The sequence below is a fragment of the Saitoella complicata genome (assembly GCF_001661265.1).
Source record: "Saitoella complicata NRRL Y-17804 unplaced genomic scaffold SAICOscaffold_22, whole genome shotgun sequence".
NCBI lineage: Eukaryota > Fungi > Ascomycota > Saitoellomycetes > Saitoellales > Saitoellaceae > Saitoella > Saitoella complicata.
Window position 1 is genome coordinate 209,978 of NW_017567013.1, and position 11,509 is coordinate 221,486.

The 11,509-nt window shown below is 52.7% G+C and overlaps 7 protein-coding genes across 7 annotated transcripts; 3 read left to right on the plus strand and 4 right to left on the minus strand.

Annotated features, from left to right (window-relative positions):
• Window positions 1-63: 63 nt before the first annotated feature.
• Window positions 64-666, plus strand: SAICODRAFT_60625 (ubiquinone biosynthesis protein coq7; the record flags this gene model as incomplete). The annotated part of the gene is made up of 1 exon (XM_019169785.1): window positions 64-666. One exon carries the CDS (start codon window positions 64-66, stop codon window positions 664-666), a length of 603 nt encoding a protein of 200 aa, XP_019022165.1.
• Window positions 667-1,328: 662 nt separating this feature from the next.
• On the minus strand, window positions 1,329-2,805 carry SAICODRAFT_21083 (PALP-domain-containing protein; the record flags this gene model as incomplete). The annotated part of the gene is made up of 2 exons (XM_019166372.1): window positions 2,471-2,805; window positions 1,329-2,420 (listed from the first exon to the last, which is right to left on the minus strand). The coding sequence occupies exons 1-2, from the start codon at window positions 2,735-2,737 to the stop codon at window positions 1,329-1,331; spliced, it is 1,359 nt and encodes a 452-aa protein (XP_019022166.1). The 5' UTR covers window positions 2,738-2,805.
• Window positions 2,806-3,023: 218 nt separating this feature from the next.
• On the plus strand, window positions 3,024-4,810 carry SAICODRAFT_72955 (DUF185-domain-containing protein). Its single transcript, XM_019170809.1, has 2 exons — window positions 3,024-3,416; window positions 3,477-4,810. Exons 1-2 carry the CDS (start codon window positions 3,060-3,062, stop codon window positions 4,740-4,742), a joined length of 1,623 nt encoding a protein of 540 aa, XP_019022167.1. The 5' UTR covers window positions 3,024-3,059; the 3' UTR covers window positions 4,743-4,810.
• Window positions 4,672-5,640, minus strand: SAICODRAFT_72956 (putative methylthioribulose-1-phosphate dehydratase). Its single transcript, XM_019170810.1, has 3 exons — window positions 5,548-5,640; window positions 5,288-5,488; window positions 4,672-5,227 (listed from the first exon to the last, which is right to left on the minus strand). Exons 1-3 carry the CDS (start codon window positions 5,631-5,633, stop codon window positions 4,792-4,794), a joined length of 723 nt encoding a protein of 240 aa, XP_019022168.1. The 5' UTR covers window positions 5,634-5,640; the 3' UTR covers window positions 4,672-4,791.
• A 229-nt stretch (window positions 5,641-5,869) lies between these two features.
• On the plus strand, window positions 5,870-7,078 carry SAICODRAFT_162165 (DUF1746-domain-containing protein). Its single transcript, XM_019165626.1, has 2 exons — window positions 5,870-6,310; window positions 6,366-7,078. Exons 1-2 carry the CDS (start codon window positions 5,940-5,942, stop codon window positions 6,970-6,972), a joined length of 978 nt encoding a protein of 325 aa, XP_019022169.1. The 5' UTR covers window positions 5,870-5,939; the 3' UTR covers window positions 6,973-7,078.
• A 106-nt stretch (window positions 7,079-7,184) lies between these two features.
• Window positions 7,185-9,320, minus strand: SAICODRAFT_9381 (MFS general substrate transporter; the record flags this gene model as incomplete). The annotated part of the gene is made up of 7 exons (XM_019171904.1): window positions 7,185-8,130; window positions 8,186-8,335; window positions 8,387-8,527; window positions 8,579-8,649; window positions 8,706-9,046; window positions 9,104-9,124; window positions 9,179-9,320. 7 exons carry the CDS (start codon window positions 9,318-9,320, stop codon window positions 7,185-7,187), a joined length of 1,812 nt encoding a protein of 603 aa, XP_019022170.1.
• Window positions 9,321-9,411: 91 nt separating this feature from the next.
• Window positions 9,412-11,075, minus strand: SAICODRAFT_162225 (acid protease). Its single transcript, XM_019165630.1, has one exon. It carries the CDS (start codon window positions 10,970-10,972, stop codon window positions 9,575-9,577), a length of 1,398 nt encoding a protein of 465 aa, XP_019022171.1. The 5' UTR covers window positions 10,973-11,075; the 3' UTR covers window positions 9,412-9,574.
• Window positions 11,076-11,509: the final 434 nt, after the last annotated feature.

An 11,509-nucleotide genomic window follows, 5' to 3' on the forward strand; every position in this document is an offset into this window, starting at 1 on the left:
CCCCCCCGTCCGACAAGAACTATGCTCGCCGCCAGATCATCCAGAGGCCTGAGGGTAGCACCTATGAAGGCTGTCCGTTACAACTCCACATCACCAAAGGCTCCTAGGCCAGAGGAGCCACTGAGCAAGAAAGACCTTCAGACACTCGAACGCATCCTCCGTGTCGACCAAGCCGGTGAACTTGGCGCAAACGCAATCTACCGCGGTCAATATGCCGTCCTCCGCAAGGATCCAAAAGTTGGACCTGTGATTGAGCATATGTGGGAGCAGGAGAAGCATCATTTGAAAACATTCGATGGACTCATCGCCAAGCATCGTGTCCGACCAACGGCGTTGACGCCACTATGGTACGCAGGAGGATGGGCGATGGGTGCAGTCACGGCTGCTATGGGTGTCAAAGCCGCCATGGCATGTACGGAGGCTGTGGAGACTGTCATTGGTGGACACTACAATAATCAGCTACGAGACACGATGCATCTTGATAACTCGTCAAATGAGTTGACAGAGCTGCGGAAGACGCTGAGACAATTCAGAGATGACGAGCTGGAGCATCTCGATACGGCGGTAAATGACTGGGAGGCAAAGGACGCTGCGGGACATCCGATATTGACGGCGGGGATCAAGGGGATTTGTAAGGCGGCTATTTGGGTGAGCGAGAGGGTATGATCATGAGTCGACGGAGATTCATCATCGGACAAACAGATGTGTTTTAATCGATATACCCCGACGATATACCCACTTCTGACCAAGATCCAGCTACTGCACGAAATTTCGTATACCGGATCCAGCTCCTCCTACCCATCCTCCGCATCCTCAGATCCCGGAGGAAGAGCAGAAAAAATAGGACCCGAGGTGCCCAGCGTACTTCAGCACAAAGCCGAAGCTTCCATCCGGACATAAGATCCACTATGTACCTGCCCTACCTACTTATTATTCTACCTAAACCGGCATTCCGCGCTAGCGTGAATCATTCACCAACCGTAAGAGGAAACAAACGCGAAATGACCCTCCCGTAGAGCATCTGGATTTGAGGACAACGTTAACTCTTATCTGCCACCGTAGCGGACATGCTAGGGTAACAGGTCTCTGGTCTCTCCCACAACATACACAAACCCACGAAGCCAAAAAAGACCCTCCCGTAAAGACACAGGTGCGCTTGAGAGAGGGAGAACGAGAGGGATGTAGAATTTTGCCTCTGCAGTTTAGCGCTGGTCTGGAATGGAGCAGTAGCTCTATTGGAAGGCCAATGAGGAGGGGAGGTGATGGTCTGCGAGGGAGACGGATCCGGTGGTATGCGTGAGAAATGAGCGAAGCACGCAAGGATATACCTATTTCTGATCCAAGAACCCGAGATCACTCCAATCCAAATCATCCACATCGATGCCGTAATCTTTCAAATACTCATCACTCCAGAACTTCCCGAGATGCCTGTTCCCCGGATCACACAGAATAGTAACGACCACCTTCCCACTCTCCTCTCCCAACTCCCTCGCAGCGCGTACGGCCGCAACACAATTAACCGCCGAACTAGACCCAAGGAAAAGCCCATCATGCTCGACCAGATACCTCGACATCGCAACCGCCTCCTCATCCGTCACCCGGATCGCTTTGTCCACATACTCCTCCCCTCGCCTGAAATTGTTCGTAATCCGATTAATCCCAATTCCCTCCACGACCGTATCAACCTGGTGCCGCCTCCTCCTCCCTTCCCTCTCCTTCTCGTCAAACATCACCCCATAATTGACTTTATTGAACAACCCACTCCCCGGCGGATCCGCCAAAAACACCTTCATATCCGGCAGCAGTGGTTTGAGATACTTTACGCAACCGGAGAGTGTACCCCCCGTCCCCGCACCAGCGACGAAAGCATCCACGACCCCACCGCTTTGTGAATAGATCTCTGGACCGGTGGTGTCATAGTGTGCACACCAATTCGCCTCGTTCTCGAATTGGTCTGCGAAGAAACCTCGGCTGTCCCTGCTTTCATCTGCACTATGCTCCTCAGCTCGGGAATACGCTCGGTTCACGAATTGTGATTTATCGACGATGGAGGCTGGACGGACTTGTTCGACGTGTGCGCCCAATGCTCGTAAGAGGTTGGATTTCTCGGGTGATTGGTCGTCGGGCATGCAGATGTGTGCTCTGTACCCTCGTGCTCTTGCCAGAATAGCCAATGAAATCCCGGTTGATCCGACTGTGCCTTCGTAGATTGTATCTGGGTCTTCGACTTTGCCAGAGGTAATGGGTTCGAGGGAATCGTTATCTGCACGGAGGTGAGATGAGACAGCGTTATGGTCGTCTGTGTTGTCTGTTGGGCGGTGGTGGAGGGAATGTGAGGGACGTAATAGCCCATTCTTCTCGGCTTCGAGGATAATGGAGAGGGCGACGCGGTCTTTAGGTGAGTTACCAGGGTTCAGAAACTGTCGCAACGGTCAGCAACTTACAACAACAACCTGTCATAGTCACATACCTCCGCTTTTGCCAGAATCTCACAACCTGTAGCTTCACTCAAGCTCTTGATCTTCACCAAAGGTGTATTCCCGATCAACCCCTCCATGCCAATTCTAATGTCTTTCTCGGGAGCGATTTTGCCATGGGACTTGATTCTTGGATTTTCGGAAGGTTGGAGGTTGAGGAGACGGAGGAGTTTGGGAGCTGAGAGGGTGAGGAAGACGCCGATGGTCAGACCTGTTAGGAGGGTTGAGCGGTCGTACGGGGTGGCAGATGATGCCGACATGCTGACCACTTGACCAACGTTGATCGCCAGACGAGATGAAGAGAAGATGAGGCTGTAGGGGTCGGTTGTGGGTGTTGTTTACGACGAGAGTCGACGTCATGGGAATTGTTCGTTTCCGTGTAACGTAGACACATCAACATAATGGGAGCCAAGGTCTGAAGAATATAAGCATTCTCAAGCCTACAGAGTCTCTAAAAAAATTTCTTTCTGTATCTTCTTCTCATGGATCTTCGTTACATCCTATTCGGCATCCCCCGCACTTCACCTGCAATCATTGAACCTTATGAGACATCCTCGTACACCTCTCTCAAACACCACCACCATGAGTTCCTCGCGATCAATACTTCGTACCCTACCACGGCATCAATGCCTTTCATCAGCCTCCTGTCGGGCCCGAGCCCTCCCAGCAATCGCAATCGCATTCGCATCCAGATCAAGACCATTCACCTCCACCCCACCAGCAGCCCGAGGCCTGAAGAAGAAAAACAATGGCCCAGAACACGACGCCTACTCCGTCGACAACCCAACCTTCAGAGACCTAGTCGGCGACGCAGCAGCCACTAGATCCCCCATAAAAGACTTCCACAAGGTCCCCATGGTCACAGCAGAGATGCTAAAGAACGAGATCCAACCACCCACGAACGTGAAGATGCTCGTACGAGATTTCATTGATGACTCGGTACGTAGTACCTCCACTCCCGAATTTGTGTTTAGCAATGGCTGATGGGTGTTGATATAGTTGTATAACCCAAACTACGGCTACTTCTCCAAACAAGCCGTTATTTTCTCACCGGAGCAACCGTTCGACTTCAACCGCATCAAAGACGACCTCGACTTCCAACGCGTAATGGGAGAACGATACGCAGAATTCGAATCCCTCGTCGACGAAGACGGGCTCATAACGCAACGACAAGTATGGCACACCCCAACCGAACTATTCAAACCCTACTACGGTGAAGCCATCGCGAGATACATCGTCGCACAATACAAATTCGAGCACTATCCATACCAGGACTTGATCATCTACGAAATTGGTGGTGGAAATGGAACGCTGATGATGAACATCCTCGACTACATCCGCGACCAAGAACCTGACGTCTACGCCCGCACCCGCTACCGCATCATCGAAATCTCCTCCCAACTCGCCGAACAACAATCACAATCTCTCCTCACCACCACCGCCTCCGTCCACGGCCACGACAACTGCGTCGAAATCATCAACAAGAGTATCTTTGATTGGGACACAGACGTCGGTGATCCGTGCTTTTTTGTCGCGACGGAGGTGTTTGATAATTTCGCGCATGATTTGATTCGGTATGATTTGACGACGGAGAAGCCTGTGCAGGGGGTTGTCATGATTGACTCTGATGGGGATTTCCACGAGTTGTATCAACCGGTGCTCGATCCACTGGCGAAACGCTACCTCGATCTCCGCGATAAATTCGCGAAACGGTCGTACGAGAAACAACACCCGCTCCGCCGCCAACCTCGCTTCTTCCGGAGACTCAAGAACGCACTCCCTTTCTCCGCGAACCTTTCCGAAGCGGAATACATCCCCACCAAACTTTTGTTGCTGATCGACGTACTCCGGAAACATTTCCCGGAACACCATCTGATCGCTTCCGACTTTTCCTCTTTACCAGATGCGATCAAGGGTGTGAACGCACCCGTAGTACAAACCCGCTACAAGGGACAAATGGTCCCGTGTTCGACGTACATGGTACACCAAGGCTACTTCGATATCTTCTTCCCCACCAATTTCGAGGTATTCCGAGACATCTACCACGGTCTAACCAACTCGACTGGTATGTTCACCCCGCGAAATTCGCTTGCGGGACTGGGAGGAGGAGCGACGAGTAAGAGGGTCAAAGTCGTCAATCATCGGGAGTTTGTGGAGAGTTGGGCGGATTTGGATGCGACGAGGACGAAGAGTGGGGATAATCCCATGAGTTCGTTTTATCAGAATTTTAGTATGGTTATTCCTAGTACGGGGAGTATTAACTAGATCCAATATAATCGAGACCTAATCTCTACCGAATGTCTGTTGTGTATGTTTAGTGAGAGCAATTCGGCTTCGCAGCGTCAGCCGGGTTAAGTTCAATCCTCTCACAAGGATCCATCCCCAACCTCCTCATCTCAACCGCCATCCCAAACAAATAATCATAGCACTCCGCCTGTGTCTTCGCCTTCTCCCACGTATCCCCCCACACATAAACACCATGTCTCCTCACTAGCACCGCACATGTCTCCGGGTATGCTTCGATTGCCTTCTCGAGACTTTCGCGGAGATCTTCTTCGTGGGCGGTGTTTTCGATGATGGGGACGGTGAGGGTGGAGTAGAAGCCGAGGTAGCCGGCGGAGGGACGGCCGCGGGGGATGCCTTTGATCATTTCTTGGTTGGAGATGGTGAAGGTGGGACCGGGGTAGAGGAGGGTTGCCAATACTGCGTTTTGGGAATGGGTGTGGATGCAGGCCATTGCGCCGCGCATACTACATACACCCCATCAGCTGCTGTACTTGTAGAAGGAGGAAGGAGGAGGGGAGACGTACGTGTAGGAAGCCATGAACAAAGGTGTGCAAGCAGAGGGTTTGAGTGATAGCGGCCGACGGATATACTCCTTCGTGCTAAACGCCATCACGAACAGATCTTCGGGCTTCAAACGCTCCTTCTGTACGCCGGATGGGGCGATGTAGACCAGATCATCGAGACGCATGGAGATTCCTCCGCCGGTACCGGTTACCCATCCTAATCTGCCCAAACATCAGAGTTAGCTGTTGATCCAGACAAGAGGGGAGGGGGAGAGACGAACGTGTAGAACAGGCGGCAAAGCTCTGGGAGGAGGTTGGAGGGGTGCGCGGAGGAGGAGGAGGTGACGAGTTCAAGGGAGTCGCTCATTTTTTGGAGAGAGCGTCTCGAGAGCTATTTTTAGACTTGGCACATGTGTCTTGCGTGATGATGCAGGGTGTCGGCCATTTCCAGTAATTATTATATAAGAAGTACGCAGAGGAAGAAGAACCCATTGGCATTGGCACTCAGTCCGCGGCCGATGTCTCCCAAGTATCAAATGTCTAACAAACGGATCCCACCGTAGGCGCACCGCCATGCTCGAGCTCGCTTCGGCGGCTCCTGCAGCCCCCACGTCAGCCGCCGAGCGCACCGAGTACCTAGGTAAACACCAATTGCGAACGAATGCTACGATAAATGCCATCAGAATCACCATCAGCTGCTGGAGGCAACTTCCTGCCAACGGGTCTTCGAATGGATCGTCGGCCTGGATCTCATTGGTGGAGTGGGCCTGTACCGCCGGCTGTGCCGACGCATACGCGGCCGACGACGAATGGCATTGGCAATGACAATTCAGCAAATCAGAGACCAATGGGGGCGGATCGGAGACCGCCACCTGTACCAGCTACAACAGGAGGTCTTCCCGGTTCATCTGTGTTCTCTGCTCTAGCGGCAACACCCTCTATTCAGAATTCAACGGAGCTCAGCGCACGGAATCACCCAGCGTACCTCCTCTCATGCCTCGACCTCCTCGTATACGCCAACATGATCTACATCTACTTCCTAGAGTACGTCTCATCTTAGTTGGTTCCTCACATGATCTCGCTAAAATGATGCGTACAGTACCTCATTCCTCCGCCTCTTAATCCGAGCATTCATCCACGCCCGCGCACTATCACCAAAACCCTTCCCAGTCCCCGATCCACCACTAAGACTCTCCTCCATCTTCTTCGTGTGGGCAACGTTTCTGTTCCCATTCATCGACCACATCATCTCCGGCGGCCCGGAAGGAGCGGAGGGCATGGGCGGGTATCTGCACGGCGGGATCGTGATCAATTTTGTCGGTGAGATGGGAAGCGTGAGTCGGTGGAGGTTGTGTGCGCTTGATTTGTTGATTTTGGGGATACAGTGCGTGATGCTGTCGCTTGTTACGATGCGCCATTATCCGTCTTCCGCGGCGTTGACTGCACCCGCACCTCAGACTATTGAGGATGAGGAAGCAGGTGTACGGACGACGAGGAGGGGGTATGCACAAGTTGCGGATGAGGATGAGGATGAAGATGATATCATCGTCACTGAGGGAGGGAAGGAAAAGGATGATGCAATACAAATCATCAACCCATGGCGAGCGATACGAATAGTTTGGAATGGGGAGGGGTCAGTGGATGAGGCGCCGACAGCGACTGCCACAACGAGAACTGCATCAATGAATCGGATCTTCTTTTCGTGATGGCGTGTGGTACAGGCGCCTGGAACGGGTGCTTGAAAGTATGGTAGGGTAAAGGCGAACCACCTAGTTATACCCATCGGGCAAACGTTTCGACGTCGACTACGTCAACGTATGATACCAATCCATCGACTATGATAGTGATGGTAATAAAGGTATGCCATATCAGATCATAGAGCAAATCGTCCAGCGTTCACCCATCCCCCTTCTCCTCCCTACCCATTTTTCTTCCGCATCCTCCACGCCAAAACCGCACTCACCGCCGCACTAACCCCCCCAACCTTCAACACAATCCCGATCGAATTCGTCCCGGCCTCCTCCCCATGCCCGCCCGCCGTTCCCTCCGTAAGTTCGGGTGAGTGTTCCGCGAGAATAGCGAAGATGATCGATGAGAGGAATGTGATGACGAATTGGGGGGCTACAATGAAGATGTTGTGGATGCCGAGGTAGACGCCCGAGTCGGTGCCTGATTCTCCTTCTGAGTTGGACTTTGTGGTGTTTTGTCGTTCGAGGTCGAGGTTGATGGTTTCTTGCGAATGTCGATCGAGTTGGAAGATAACGCGTTCGTCGTCTTCTTCCTCTTCCCTGTCAGGGTGCATCGGTCTCTCCGCTGACCCATACCCCTCCAACGAGGGTGACCGAGGCCGTACCTTCTCGTCCTGCTCCACCATCTCAAACTGCGGCCCTGGACCAGATAGTGGAGGCGCCGCGTCTCCATTTCCCATCTTCAATATCTCCTCTCCAATCAACGAAAACGGCGCCCACGTAGTCAACGCCCAACTCACTCCACAAAGGCCCACTACAACCGTCGCAAACACGACATCATGCACAAAGAACGTCAAGCACATCGCTATGGCGAACACACCCTGCGACAAAGCCCATGCTGTCGTGAGTGTTGGGAAGAGAGGGCGGAGGTAGTCGAGGGCTGTATCGAGTTTGACGCGAAGGGGGTGGCGGGCTGCTGCTTCTTGGGGGGTGAGGTCGGGTTTTGGGGAACCGACGAAGAGGGGGAAGGCGAGGGAGCAGGAGAGGGAGACGATTGAGAATAGCAGCAACGCTCGCGACCCAACTCGTCCGATTTCTCCGACTGCGTCGTCTGGTCCTACACCATCCGTACCTGTTGGGAGACCTCTGTCGTGTCGTGCGTAGACTTCACCGACCCTGTAAGTCTGTGATAAGCATATGACCTTCGAGCAAGAAGCTGCACATGACCTACCAAGTCGAAGTATAAAACAAAAACGGGAACCACCCAACCCAAGCAAAGAACTGCACAATACAGATATCCCGGATCCCCTTCGGTAGATATCGGATCGACTCCCATAACGACTTGAAGATCGTCAAGGCCGCGCTCACATCTGCCTCCTCTCTGTACGTCGTGTCAGTTCATGCCGGAACAACGAAGAACTATGCAACGTACTGTGTTACCAAAACCTTCTCTTCGACTGCCCAGCATGTGATGGCGACGGTTGCGATTAGGGTAATGACGGACATGAAGGTGAGGACTTTGAGCTGGGTATCGCCGATGAAGCTGAAGAAGCGAGTAAGGTCGATATAACCTCTGCAAGACGCCCGGTTAGTGTAAGCATAACTTATGCGTGGGCAATCCTACAGTAGATATCCCACGATACTCCCGATCCCGATCATCCTGGACGCATACGCATTCCCCTTCTCTTGCAAATGCTGTGAGTAATACGTCAGTTATCAGATCGTGTTGCAGACCCTTCGGTCTTACTCACTGGAGGCAATGTATCCACAATCAACGCCCTACACGCCGCCTGCACCGCATTAATCGAAAAATCCACCAAGAAGATACTCAATACCGCAAACCCAATCGCAGCCCCACTACTCCCTCCAAACAATATCGCAATCTCCCTCGTCCATCCGATCATCAATAACGCAATTGAGACCGCGATTGATCCGGCGACCATGAAGGGTCGGCGCCGGCCGTATTTGGAGGTGGATTTGTCGGAGAGGATGCCGATTACGGGTTGAGTTATTAGACCCGAGAGCGGACCTGCGACGAAGACGAGGGACATGAGGGATTTGGAGAGGCCAAGGGAGAGTAGGTATGGGGTTCCTGTATGGTGAGTGAGTCAGTACAGAGTTTACTGTAGATACAAAGTGATCACCACACCATAGCCCATCTCAACACTCCCTAAAAGACCAGTCAGAAACCTACCATAAAGAAGATGAGAGGGAATTGACTCACAGGTAAACTGCAACCCAGCCAACACCAATGTCAAATACGACATCCGCAGAACCTCGCTCTTCCCCTTGATCGCCGCTTGCCCAATCCATTCTAGATTCGCATCTCGTCTTGATGAGCCGAATGATCCTCCGCCTCCAACCATTGAGGTGATCAACTGCTGTTTGTTTGCTTCGTATACGGTGAGCTTCGGGTCTCTCGGTGCGCGGTCCAGCCAGCACGTCAAGATGCATGTGCGCGTGCGACAGCCGATGCTGGGGAACTCTGGGGAAATTGAGATGTAAAGAACAATAAACTACCCTAGAGAATAAATATCAAGAAGAAACGCCGGTACCCATTGTCAGTCCAAGTTCCGCTCCGTCCCGCAGAGCCCGAGTTCACCCATTCCGCCAATGTCCATCACTGTGTAGCCCTCTCCAACCCTTCATTCCCCCTTACGACCCCACCTTTCAACGACGCAATCCACCCCGTCAACCACGCTTGAACCCCGCCAACCAACTGCCCCAACGTAACCCTCCTTACAGGCCTGACATGTACCGCCTGTCCCATCCCCACAAGCTGATTCGTCATATCGAACGAGACGTAGGTCGAGGAGAGGAATGTATCGCCGAGCACCTGTCCGATGTCATACGATGAGGAGCGGAGAATGTCGAGGGTGCATTTGTTGGAGGTGGAGGAGGAGGTGTTGCGGATGAGGTCGGAGTAGGGGATATTGAGGGTGAGAGTTGAGCTGTCGTTTGTTGGAAGAGAGAATGTCAGATAAGTTGTCCTTTTCGTGAGATACGCGCAATCGACTAGATATCCCGGCAAGGATTCTTCGTATTCGGCATCCACATCGATACTCCCCGCCACCGCATCAGCGAGCTCATCCGCGAGAATAATCGGAATGGTTCCCGCATCCAAAATCGCAGTGAAATTTCCCGTCGAGAGTTTGGTGCCGTTCGCCGCCTTCACTCCCCCAACCGTGACGTAGAAATCATCCTCCCGCGCAAAGGGGATCCAACCCAACTCGCCCGTACTCGTATACACCTCCGGCTCACTCTCCCCAAATGCAATCGTCCCATTTGACTCATCCCCATTCCTCGGACCCAGATAAATCGAGAACAGTTGCGTCCCACCCATGAGACCTTGCTCAAACATATTCTCGAGCAACCCCGGCTCCTTTTCTAACGCCTGGCTTTTGGAGGCAAAATTGAGACCCAGGACACCTTGTACATCGTAGTCAAGCAGCGCATCCGTAACTAACGCAATCCGCTGACTCTCCACCTCTAACCCAGCGATATGGACCGTATCATTCATGAAATACCCCTGTGCCGTGTTCGAGACGTTCGCATACCCAATCGTAAACGTATCCGTCGCGTTCACATATGTCGAGGACAGCGAGGTGTTGAAACCGCCGTTACACCCGTACTCGCTTTCGAGGCATTGGTTTGATGTCGCGTCGAAAATTAGGAGATCAGACGATCCGGTATCGAGGAGGAGGATTTGAGGTTGAGAGGGGGTTCCGATGCCGATTTCGAGGTAGAAAGCGAGGGAGTGGAGGATGGAGGCTTGGCCGGTCGTTGTATTCGTATTTGATGATTCGGCGCGTTTTGAAAGGCGGCCGAGTGGTGGCAGGGATGAAGGGTCGACATATCGTCTCGATAACTTCATCGCTGGACTCCCGGCTCCTTCCTTCTCTTTCGGAGCTTCGACCTCGACGACTGCCCCACGCGTCCGCTCAACAGGTGCGGCACCACAAACCCAACTCAATAACAATACAGCAGCAATGCGCACAGCGCACTTTGATCCCAGCATTCTCGTAGATAACGACGGGCGTATAACGACTGTAACAGAGAGAGATCAAACAGCAGACAGCAACGAAGAGGTTGTAGTAAAGAAACGCGCTGGGCTGGGAGCTCCGGCTTGATGCGGTATACCGCCGATCCCATCGCGCTAAGATGAACCCCCGCGCAGAGACGCACGCGTGGCTGGAAATCCTGATTTAAGTGAAATAAAGATTAATGTAAAACGCCGTGATGCCAAACTTCCACGCCCATATACCAAATGCCGTATGACTCACTCGCTATCGCTGAAAAACAGCTTCTGCTTCTTGTTCTTCCCTTTCAATGCACTCGCCATATCAGGTAGATCGTCATCACTCTCCTCCTCTGCCTCGCTCTCTAAAATCTTCGCCAGGCGTCGTTTCTTGCTCCCCTCAACAGCTTTCCTAATCTCCTGACTTGCAACCGTAAGATCAATCTGTGAAGCCTTGGGCTCCACCTCTAATTCCGGCGGCGTCGGCGACCGAGCATTGATATCCCTCTCCGCCATCCCCCTCTTCGCCGGCACAGC